Genomic DNA, 12500 nt, shown 5'->3' with positions numbered 1-12500 from the left:
TTCACAACATCGAGTCGATTTCAATAATGGAATTGTACAACGCGACTGAGCCACCATGCCAGGTCGTTCGGGATCAGAGTCCGGAGAGAGTTTTCTAGCTTTTGTTGGGTTATTCCTCCTCCTCCTCCTCCCCCCCCCCCCACTTCATCTTCTCCTCTTCCTCCTTTACCTCCATTCCACAAAACCTCTTCCTCCTCCTCCCTTGTTTCTTCCCCCTCCCAATCTTCCTCCCCCTCCCTCTCCTCCTCCTCCTTTTCCTCCTTCATTTTTATATTTTCCTCCTCCTCTATCCCACACGCCCTCCTCCTCCTCCTCCTCCATCCCATACGCCCTCCTCCTCCTCCACCTCCCTCCCTCCGAACGCCCTCAGCCCAAAGAACTCACCTTCAGGAACTCCAGATTGGGCGCCTCCGCTCGGCTGGCGGGCGTGTGCTTCATGGCTGAGGGAGAGAAGAGGGAGAAATCTGTTTTAGAAGAGTTTTCACCTGCTGTAGATTCGTGGGCCTTTGTCGCTTTTTTTAATCGGGTGGATGGTGATGATGATGGTGAGGAGGAGGAAGAGGAGGAGGAGGAAGAGGAGGAGGAGGAGGAGGAGGGGGAGGAGGAGGAGGAGGAGGAGGAGGAGGAGGAGGAGGAGGAGAGGAGGAGAAGGAGGAGGAGGAGGAGGAGGAGAGGAGGAGAAGGAGGAGGAGGAGGAGGATGAGGAGGAGGAGGAGGAGGAGGAAGGGGAGGAGCAGTTGCAGGAGCAGGATGAGGAGGAGGAGTGTGATGATGACGATGATGATATTTATAGCAATAATGATAGTAATAATAACAATGATAATGGCAATTATACCAATAGCAACAATGAAAATAATAATAATAGTACCACTAATAGTGATAGTGATAATTATAATTGTAACAGATATTATCAATACTGTTATTATTATCATCATTATCATTATTGTGATAATGATATTGGTAATACCAATGATGGTGATGATAAGAATTAATATAATGGTGGTAATGATGATTATGACGACGGTAATGACAATGGTAATTTTTATCATCATAATAGTAGGAAAGATAATAACGGTGATAATGATGATTTCACTAATGATGACGGCAATAATAACAATAACAATTATGATTATAAGTGTTCTTACGATCGAAATAAATGATGTTAATGATAGTACAGTTAAAGAAATAAAGGTAACAACAATGAAAATAACACCAGCAATAGTGATAATTATAATCAGATATATAAAGTTGCTGTAGATGTAAGTAACGGTAATCATTTATTTGTTATGTTTTTGTTTATTAACATTGCTGTTTTTTTTATTTCATTTTATTATCGTTTTCATTATGGCCTCTTCCGAAAAGCAATCACACACACACGCACGCACTCATTCTTGTCCCTTCCCCACACACGTTCCACTCTCTCCACTTCCCTTCCCTACACTCTCTCGGGCCTTCCCTTCCCTCCACTTTTCTACCACACACTCCCTCCATTTCTCCACCTCGCTCTCGCTTTCGGCTCTCCCTTTCCCTTTCTTTCCCTTCCCTGCAAATATTCGCTTCTCTCTTTTCCACTACTCATAATTCCTCTCTTCCTCCCCTCCCTTTCCCCTCCCTTTCCCCTCCCTTTCCCACACAAACATCCCCTCACCTCTAACCTCCCCCCACCCCCTCCCATCTCCCCACTTCCCCATACACACCCTCGGCACTCCACACAAACATCTGTCCCCCTCCCTTTCCCTCTCCTCCCACCCCCTCCTCATCTCCCCATCCTACGCGCAAACATCCCTCCCTTTCCCATTCCCTCCCTTTTACCCTTACCCCTCCCTTCCCTCCCCCATTCCCTTCTCCCCTTCCCTTCCCCCTCCCCTTTCACTTCCTCCCTTCCCTACCTCTTCCCCCTCCTCTTTCCTTCCCCCTCCTCCTCCCTTCCCTCCTCCTCCCTCCCTCTCCCCCTTCCCCCTTCCCTCCCCCTCCTCCTCCCTTCCCTTCTCCCCGCCCTCCCCTCTCCCATCACTTCCCCAACTCCCCCCTTCTACCCCCTCCCCCTCCCCCCACCCCAACTCCCTTCTCCCACGCAGCATCCCGATACCAAGCGCACGGCGTCGGTGGTCATGATTGATCAATATTCTATAGCCTAATCCACTTGTCCGAATCGACCGGGAGCGTCATAAGTATCGACCCAAAAGGAAGACGGGGAAGAGGCCGGGGGATGAAAGTGCGATAGCGAGTGGAGGGTGGGAAGGAGGGAGGAAGGGAGGGAGGGTGGGAGGGAGGGAAGAAAGGAGGGAAAGAGGGATGGAAGGACGGGGAGTGGAGGGGAGAAGGGAGGGAGGAGGAGAGGGAGGGAGAGAGAGAAAGAGAAGGAGTGAGAGATGGAGGGGAAGGGGAAGGGAGAGATAGAGGAACAGAGAGAGAGAGTGGAACAAATTATTAAGAATAGGAAGGGGGAAAGAAGCAAGGAAAAGAAGAAGAAAGTGGAGAGAATCCATCCACGGCCTCTCTCCCTTTCCATCTCTCTTTCTCTTGCTTCCTTTTCCTTCTATCTCTTTCTCTCACTCCTTCCCATCCTTATATTTTGCCTTTATCTCTCCCTTCTTCACCATCTCTTCTTCCTTCTCCTCCTTTCTTACTCTCTCTCTCCTGCCTTCCCTCCTTCACTTCCTCCCCTTTCATCTCCCCTTCTCCCTTTTTCCCTCCCTGCATCCTTCTCTTCCTCCCTTCTTCTCCCTCTCTCATCTCCTTTTCTTACTCCCTCCCTTCCTCCCTCTCCCGCCGTCTTTATTCCTTTCTCATTTTCTCCCCATCTTCCTCCCACGCTCCTTCTCCCTTTCCCCCCTCTCCCATCCTCCCTCTCTCACTCCTTCCTCCCTCTCCCACCCTCCTCTCCCTCCCATCCTTCTTCCTCCCGCTACCTTTAACCCTCTCCTCCTCCTCCTCCTCCTCCTCCTCCTCCCTCCCTCCCTCCATCTCCCGTCTTCACCCTCCCTCCCTCCCTCCCTCCCCGTCCCCGCGAGTGTGTGTGCTTTACCGCCGAGTAAGAACCGGCCCCAGACTACGCTAATAGCTCAGATAAGAGATGCTGGCTCGGGGCGTAACCTATCAGTAGCCAGGTATGAGGCAGGATAAGGTGTGAGGTGTGAGGTGTGAGGTGTGAGGCAGGAGGGCCATTGTTGAGGCTGGAAGCGCTACCGAAGCGTGGTACAAAGTAGTGAATAAGCGGGCACGGAGGTCGGGGCGTTTGTGCATAGGGTGGGTGGGGGTTGGAGGTAGGAAGAGGGTGAAAGGAGGGAGGATGGGAGGGAGGGAGAGGGTGAAAGGATAGAGGGAGGAAGAGGCTAAAAGGAGGGAGGATGGGAGGGAAGGAGAGGGTGAAAGGAGGGAGGGAAGGAGGGAGAGTGTGAAAGGAGGGAGGAGAGGAGAGGAGGGGGAAAGGATAGAGAGATGGATGGAGGGAGGGAGGGAAAGAGAGGGAAGAGAATGGATAGAGAAGGGAGGAAGAGGGTGGAGGGTGAGGATGTAGGGAGGGAGAAGAGGGAATAAGGAGAAGGGAGAAAATTCTGGGAGAGAGAAGACAGGGAGAAGGAGGTGGAGGAGAGAAGGAGAAGATGGAACTCGCATGACGAGGTTTCTTTCTTTTCTTGTTTCTTTTATATTTCTCTCTCCCTCTCTATATATATCTATCTATCTATCTATCTATCTATCCTTCTCTCTCTTTTGTTCTCCCTTCCTCCCTCCCTCCCTCCCTCCTATCTCTCTCTCTTTATCTAGCTATCTATCTATCTATCTATCTATCTGTCCATCTATCTATAAATCTTTCTATTTATCTATCTATCTATCTATCTATCTTTCTCTCTCCCTTTCTCTTTCTCGTTCTATCTTTGCGTTTTCTTTTCGTGCATCTTTCTTATGGATTATCTTTAGAAGACTGTCTATTTGCATACCTGTCTGTATGTATATGTACTTAACTATCTACCCATCTATCTATCCATCTACCTATTGAACAACCAAGCCAGCCACCCCTTTCTTCCTTTAACTTATCACCTCTTTCCCTTAACCTATTCCCTTCTTCACACCGCATCTACATTTTCATCACATTTCACTCCATCCACTTATTTACAGAAGGGAGCAGCAAGGGAGAGGCTCGAAAGACGCTGCAGTCGGCTTCTCGATGTGAATTCCTGATGTGGATCTCGTGTTTGTATCGAATCTTGGGTTTAATTCGATATTCAGGGAGGCTCTTCTGTCGCTCCTGCCTCGCGTTATGGGAGGCGGGTTGGCAATGCATATGCAACTTCTTCTTCTCCTCCTCCTCCTCCTCCTCCTCCTCCTCCTCCTCCTCCTCCTCCTTCTCCTCCTCCTCTTCCTCCTCTCTCTCTCTCTCTCTCTCTCTCTCTCTATCTATCTCTCTCTCTCTCTCTCTCTCTCTCTCTCTCTCTCTCTCTCTCTCTCTCTCTCTCTCTCTCTCTCTCTCTCTCTCTCTCTCGCTCTCTCTCTCTCTCTCTCTCTCTCTCTCTCTCTCTCTCTCTCTTCTTCTTCTTCTTCTTCTTCTCCTCTTCCTCCTCCTCCTCCTCCTCTCTCTCTCTCTCTCTCTCTCTCTCTCTCTCTCTCTCTCTCTCTCTCTCTCTCTCTCTCTCTCTCTCTCTCTCTCTCTCTCTCTCTCTCTCTCTCTCTCTCTCTCTCTCTCTCTCTCTCTCTCTCTCTCTCTCTCTCTCTCAGCTCATGGCAATATAGACTTATGTCCGCCTATTTAAATCAACGCCCATAAGACTGCGGGAGCTGCACGCCTGATTTCACCGAGAGAGAGAGAGAGAGAGAGAGAGAGAGAGAGAGAGAGAGAGAGAGAGAGAGAGAGAGAGAGAGAGAGAGAGAGAGAGAGAGAGAGAGAGAGAGAGAGAGAGAGAGAGAGAGGTTGAGAAAGAGAGAGAGAGAGAGAGAGAGAGAGAGAGAGAGAGAGAGAGAGAGAGAAAAGGAGATAGAGAGAAAAGGAGAGAGAGAGAGAAGGAGAGAGAGAGAGAAAAGGAGAGAGAGGGAGGGAGAGAGAGAGATGTCACACACAGTAGTGTAATGAGGCAACCACGGCCTTAAATAACCCTCTTTGCCTCACAATCTGTTTTATGTGAGAGTGACAGCCCTGAGGAAAAGCCTTCCCCTTGGCTGCCGATTTCGGTCTTTTTCTTTCTTTTTCTTTCTTTTTCTTTCTTTTTCTTTCTTTTTCTTTCTTTTTCTTTCTTTTTCTTTCTTTATCTTTCATTATTTTTCTTTTTTCTTTCTTTCTTTCATTTCTTTCTTTCTTTTCTTTCTTTCTTTATTTTTTTTCTTTCTTTTCTTTTCTTTTCTGTTCTTTTCCTCTTCCTATTCCTTTCCTATTCTATTTTATTCATCCATTCTCTTTTGCCGTTTTCTTTTCTTTTATTCATATTATTTTATTTCATGTCATCCTCCTCTACTTTACTCTTCCTTATTCTATTATATCTTTCTTTTTTCTCCTCTTCTATTCTATTTATCTTTTCTTTCCTTCTCTTCTCTCTTCTTTCTATTATTCCTTTCTATTTCATATCATCTTTATTTTACTTTTTTTCTTCTATTCCGTTTTAATCCTATATACACTTTCTCTTCTTTCCCCCTTTATTTCATCTTATTCATTCTATTCTATTCCATATCACCCTATTCCACTTCACGCTCTCCTCTTCTATCCTATCTATCCTTTCTTCCCTTCCCTCCTCCTTCCTTGTCTTAAGGTCAAAGAAATTCGGAAATCCCGTTTTAAGATCACAATTCATGGCGCGATGTACACAATCTGCCTTATCTGCCTTATCTTTACCTCTGCCTATTCAAAAAAACATTCTCCGTGATTTTTAAAACAGCACTCCATTATCTGTGTCCGCGTGGGCTTTGGTTCTGATGAATTCCAAAATTGCTGATTATTTTTGTGAATGGTTTTGTGTGTGTGTGTGTGTGTGTGTGTGTGTGTGTGTGTGTGTGTGTGTTTGTATGTGTGTGCCTATATATATATATATATATATATATATATATATATATGTATATATATATATATATGTGTGTGTGTGTGTGTGTGTGTGTGTGTGTGTGTGTGTGTGTGTGTGTGTGTGTGTGTGTGTGTGTGTGTGTGTGTGTTATTATTATTATTATCTACCTCTATCCACCTACTCCACCTCCTCCTCTCTATTAAGCATCTCTCTCTCTCTCTCAGAGTGGTGTGTGTGTGTATATACACACATATATATATATATATATATATATATATATATATATATATATATCCATTCTATCTACTTGCATAACCATTGAACAGTACCAGACGCCTCTCACCCTCCCGGTCTCTTGGTACCTCATCTGTCCTAGTATTTCGTCTCAGCAATTAACCCGTTTTGGAAACGCATCCCAGTACCCTATCCCAGTAGACCATTAACGCATTTCTATCCCAGTTCCTTTTTTTCTCGGACCCGGTTTCAATATCCCCCCCACCCCCCGCCCAGCACCATCCCAGTTCCTCCTCCTAGCACGCGGTCTCAGTATTTCATTCTAGTCCAAGCGGTGTCAGTGTTTCGTCCCGGTAACCTATCCCAGTACCTCGATCTAGCCCCCGGTCTCAATATTTTACCCCAATATCTCGTCCCAGTAACCCCTTTTTACTAAACAAACACCCCAGTACAAACCGTCCCAGTATTTCGCTCCAGCGGCGTCCCAGTAACCCATCCCGGTTCCTGCTCCCGTCCCAGTATTTCGTCCCGGTCCCCTGAGCGGCGCTGGGTGACCACGAACTTGACCTCTGACCCCGCGTCAGGAGCACCAAGGAATGTTAATGACTATTGTGTAGAGTCACTGTGTGTGTGGTGAAGGGGTCGCTGTGGTGTGGTGATGGTGGTGTGGTGTGGTTGTGAAGTGGTGGTGATGATGTTGATAGTGGTTGGTATCCCTCTAATGGTGTTGTGAAGCGGTGTGATGGTGATTTGCGTAATGTGGTTGTGAAGGTGGTGTTGTGAAGTGGTGGTGATGTAGGTTGGTGGTGATTGATGGTGATGTTATGAAGTGTTGGATATTTGGGTCGCTATCGTGTGGTGGTAATAGTGATGCATAATGATGGTGATAGGGGTCGTTGTGGTTTGTGTGGTATGGTGATGGCGGTAGAGTGGTGGTGATGATGAATATTAGTAGTAATGGTATTCTGTGACTCGTATAGTGGTGATGATGGAGTCACTGTGCTACGTGTGGTGATGGTGATGTTTCACAGCGGTCTTGATAGGAGTCGCTGTGGTGTGTGGTGGTGATGGCGATTTTGTGATAGAGGTCGCCGTGGTGTGTGGTGGTGATGGTGACACTGTATTGTGACTGCAACGGTTTCTGGCTGTGTTTATATAGTTCTCATGAAAATTATATCCTCACCATTTTATAAGGTTATGAATGGCGATGGTTTCAAGCGGTGATGCTCTTTTGTTTTGGCTCTGAGATCATTTCTATGACTATTATTATATTTTAATATTCAACCATTCCCTTTTATCTTCTTTCCTTTGTTAATGTTGATAAATAATATCGACATCATTATTTTTTATATTACTAGTATTAATCCCCTGTTAATAGAATCAGAATCCTTTCCTGTCATATTCGGTAATTAAAAAGTATCCTGTTATTTTACACAAGAAATATAATTCAAAAATACAAATCAGCGTTTTAGTAATGATATGAAAAATGACAAAAGAATTAAAGATGATACTGATAAAACTAGTAAAAGCAATGAAGAGGATGTTAATAAGAATGATAATGATGATGATGACGGTAAGCATGGTGATAATAATGAAAGTGCTGTTGATTATGATGACGATGATATTAATGATGATAATGACAAAAATTATAGCAATAATAATAATGATAATTATAACAATAGTAATTATGATAATAAGAATAATAGTAATAATGATAAAAAAAATAATGATGATAATAATAATGATGATAATGATAGTAATAATAATAATAACAACAATGATGATAACGATAATAACAATAATAACAATAATAGTAATGATAATAATAATAATGATGGTGATAGTAATAATAATAATAATAATAATAATAAAATAATAATAATAATAATGATTATAATGATAATGATAATAATAGTAATAATAATAATAATAATAATAATAATAATAATAATAATAATAATAATAGTAATAATAGTAATAATAATTATAATGATTTTAATAATAATGATAATGATTATGATAATGATGATAGCAAGAAGAGCAATGCTAAAATGCAAGAGCGAGGAGACGGCGCTGTCCCGCCGCCAGCGCCCCTCGCCAGGCCCTCGCCCCTCCTGCAGGACCCGCCCAGCCCCCGTCTCTACCTTGCTGGAAGTAGTTGCTCTTCCTGACGTAGACGCAGACGAGGGCCATGAGCTGCAGCTGCGACAGCCTCTGGCGCGTGGACGCCGGCAGCGGCAGGAGGTCCCGCAGCTGACTGATCTCCGAGTTAAGGAGGTCGCGGCGCATCTTGGAGGCGCCCTTGGTGGACTTGGTGCCCTCGAAGCTAGGGGAGAGGGAGGGGCACGCGTTAACATCATCCTATAGTGTATGGTATTATATATATTACTTATACTTATTGTTTAGACTTTGTTCCCTCGAAATTGAGGGGGAAGGAGGGGTACGTGTTAATATTACTGCATTGTGTATAGTATTATATTATATTATATTATATTATATTATATTATACTATATTATATATATACATATATATGTATATATATACATATATATAGATATATATATAGAGAGAGATATATATTACTTGTGATATGTTCTGCTTATGGGTTATAGGGTATATATCTTCGTACTTGGATGAGTACGGTATATACATATGTATACATGCGGATAGACGCACACACTCCTTTACTTATATACCCACATATATACTGTAGATACGTGTATACATACATACATACATACATACATACATACATACATACATACACATGCATGCATACATACATACATACATACATACATACATACATACACACACACACACACACACATACATACATACATACATGCATACATACATACAGGCATACAGGCGTACACACAACAGTTAATTATTTTGTCTCCAGTACCCACTTCATTCCATCTTTTCTTTCCAAAAGCATTTTCCTAATACATCTTGTTCTTCTTTTTTTCCCTGAAAGGTCGCTATTCATCACAAACTCCTTAACTTTGAGACTTTGGACAAAAAAAAAAAAATGAAAAAAAAAATCTCTCCCTAACAAAAGATAAATCTTCTTTTCCTTCTAAACACCTTTGTGTTTTAATTCTTTTTCTTCTCTCTCTTTTTTTTTCTTTTTTTTTTTTTGTATCCCAATTTCGTTTTTTCTTCTCCTCTCCTTCCCCCCTCCCCCCCTTCCCCTCTCCCCCTCTTCCCCCCTTTCCCCCTCCCCCTCTCCCCCCTCCTCCTCTCCCCCCTTTCCCCCTCCCCCCTCCTCCTCCCCCCCTTCCCCCCTTTCCCCCTCCCCCCCTCCTCCTCTCCCCCCCTTCCCCCCTTCCCCCCTTCCCCCCTCCCTCCTCCTTCTCTCCCTAACCAGTCCCTCTCGAAATGGGTCTTTGATGAGTCTGTGAGACGAGTGAGATGAGTTCGGATGCTGTGCCACGCCCTCCCCCTCCCCCCCTCCCCCCCTTCCCCCTCCCGCTCCGTCTCGAATCCGTTTCCAGGAAAATGGACGAGAAAATCAAAAAGAAAAGAAAAATGATAATGAGAAATAGAAAAAAGGGGCGTGAGTGTGAGAAAATTATATAAATAGTGATATATATATAGATATATATATATATACATATGTATGTATATGTGTATATATATACATATATATATATGTGTGTGTGTGTGTGTGTGTGTGTGTGTGTGTGTGTGTGTGTGTGTGTGTGTGTGTGCGTGTGTGTTATATACATTTGTATGTATATGTATGTGAGAGTGTAGAGAAGTTTTGAGATTTTCGAGTTTTTCTCAGTGAGGGAAAATAAGAAAATATTTAGAGAATAAAATTTATTTTGAGTTTTGAGTTTGTGTAACACATTCAAGAAAGGAGAGAGAGATGGAAGGTTGAGACAGAGAAAGATCGAGAATGACAAATACTTACTGTTTTCATTATTATTACCATGATTATCATTAAGCCTAGTATTTCATCAGAACCATCGATTTTGCGGAGGGATTCTCCATTTTAAAGGCGATGATGATGATAGTGATGATAAAAAATCCTTTTATTAACGGAAATACTTGTGGTACCTAGTAACAGCAGTAATAGTTAGCAACAATAGAATAACATTATTGATGTTAATAATGAAACTGAAATAATGATAATAATCATAATATTAACAACAATAGTAACGAATCAGTGATAATGATAATAATAATGGTTATAATAATAATAATGATAAAAATAATAATGATAAAAATAATAATGATAATGATAATAGTAATAGTCATAATAATGTTAATATGATAACAATAACGATAGTAATAACAACAAAGATATTCCCTCAACACTAACAAAAACTCCAACAAAATCTCCAACAAAAACAGCAGCAATAACAACTCCGACAACAACAGCATCACCACCACCATTCAACAACAGAGAGCGACAACAACAACAACAACCCCTCAAGTGAAAACAAAAACAACAACAACCACTCCACCTACAACAACAACGAAAGTATAAACCACTTCAGCCACAACAACTACAACAACAACAACAACCACATAATTTACAGCAACCTCACAAATAAACAAATAAATAAATAAATAAACATAAATCATAGACAAATAAATACATAAAATGAGAAATCTCGTTCGTGCCGCCAGCCTTCCTGTCGAGATTACGTCAATGCGCAGATCACGAGCACCAGCCTCTTCCCTCTCCTTTCCCTTCATCTCGCCTCGGAGGATGCTGTGCGTCTTGGGGCGATTTTGAAGGAGATTTTTAAGAGTCTTAGAGAGGGAGGGAGGGAGGGAGGGAGGGTGGGAGGGAGGGAGGATGGAAAGGGAGGGAAGGAGGGAGGGTAGGGAGGGAGGGGAGAGGAAGAGTGGGAGGAAGGGAGGGTGGGAGGGAGGGAGGATGGAAAGGGATGGAAGGAGGGAGGGTAGGGAGAGAGGGGAGAGGAAGAGGGGGAGGGAGGGAGGGAGGGGAGAGGAAGAGTGGGAGGGAGGGAGGGAGGAGAGAGGAAGAGGGGGAGAAAGGGAAGGTGGTAGGGAGAGAGGGAGGGGAGAGGGAGTGTGGGAGGGAAGGAGGGAAGGGTGGAAGGGAGGGAAGGAGGGAGAGAGGGAAGGGGGGGGAGAGGGGAAGGAAGGGAGAGGAAAAACAGTAGAAAGGAGAGGGATAGAGGGAGGTTAGATGGGAGCGAGGGAAAGGGAGAGAGGAATGTGAGGAGGAAGGAAGGAAGGAGGGAGGGAGGAGGAAAGATAAGAGGCAGATGGAGGGAGGAGGAGAAAGAGAAGGAGGGAAGGACAGAGGGAAGGAAGTAGAGTCGGAAAGGAGGGAGGGAGGGATAGATACGGAGAGACAGAAAACAAAACCAAAGAAAGAAGAGAAAACGATTGAGAAAGACGGAAGAGAAATCAAAACCAACAAACAAGCAAGTAAACAGGGAAATGGCGATATAAACAGCGTTGTAATCAGATTAAATCAGGAATCGTGAGATGAGATCCAAAAGGAACTGAGGCCGTTTACGGCGGCCGTCGTGTCCTGCGCCGCCGCCGCGCGCGCGCGCCCGGATTTCCTCCGCCCTTCACTCTCCCTCCTTCGCTCTTCTTCTTTCGCTCTTCTTCTTTCGCTCTTCCTCTTCCGTTCTTCTTCCTTCGCTCTTCTTCTTTCGCTCTTCTTCTTCCGTTCTCCACCTTTCTTCTCTCCTTCTCCTTCTTTCATTCTTTCTTTTGCTTTCATTTTCTTTTCTTTTTTGTTTGTGTTTTTCTCTTTGTTCTTATTTTGCTTTCCTTTTTCTTTTTTTCTTTTTTTCTTTTCTTCTTCTTCTCCTTCTTCCTTGTTTTTCTTCTCTTTCTTGTTTTTCTCTTTCTTCTTCCTCTTTTCTTCCTCCTTGTTCTTGTTCTTGCTCTTGTTCTTCCTCTTCTTTTTTTCGTTCTCTCTCTTTTCCTTTTCACATCTGAGTAGAAGTTGCAATGGTATTAACCATATAGATAATCATAAAAAAAACAGTAATGATAAAAACAGTGACCAGTATTGTAACTATCATTATCTTTATCGGAAATGTTTAACCATTCTTAGAATTACCGTCAAAAACGCAACACCGATTTTCCGGAAACGAATTGACGTGCCGGATTATAAGGTTTGCCGGACGAAGAGATCTCGCCTCATGACCATTCAGTGATATTCATCTTGGCTACTTCATTACGCAGCTCGTGTCCGGATTAAAAGAGGTGCCGGAATATCCATTGCCGGAATATCGGTGGTACTCCTGCATAGAATTAAGAATGGTGATGAT

At 43.6% G+C, this 12500-nt stretch overlaps 1 protein-coding gene across 3 annotated transcripts in view; it reads right to left on the bottom strand.

The window, feature by feature from the left end:
• The window catches only part of LOC125036500 (single-minded homolog 1-like), a 112979-nt gene that overhangs the window by 41388 nt on the left and 59091 nt on the right, over positions 1–12500 (bottom strand). For 2 of the 3 annotated variants that reach the window (XM_047629136.1, XM_047629137.1), the window contains exons 2-3: positions 8366–8547; positions 385–464 (exon numbers count right to left, since the gene is read on the bottom strand). In XM_047629136.1, the coding sequence (XP_047485092.1) occupies positions 385–464; positions 8366–8547 (262 nt within the window). The remainder of the gene's footprint in view (positions 1–384; positions 465–8365; positions 8548–12500) is intronic. The other variant, XM_047629138.1, reaches the window with a different exon arrangement.

Source organism: Penaeus chinensis, chromosome 21, assembly GCF_019202785.1.
Source record: "Penaeus chinensis breed Huanghai No. 1 chromosome 21, ASM1920278v2, whole genome shotgun sequence".
NCBI lineage: Eukaryota > Metazoa > Arthropoda > Malacostraca > Decapoda > Penaeidae > Penaeus > Penaeus chinensis.
Note: the sequence above shows the minus strand (reverse complement) of the source record. Positions and strands in the feature narration are given on the sequence as shown.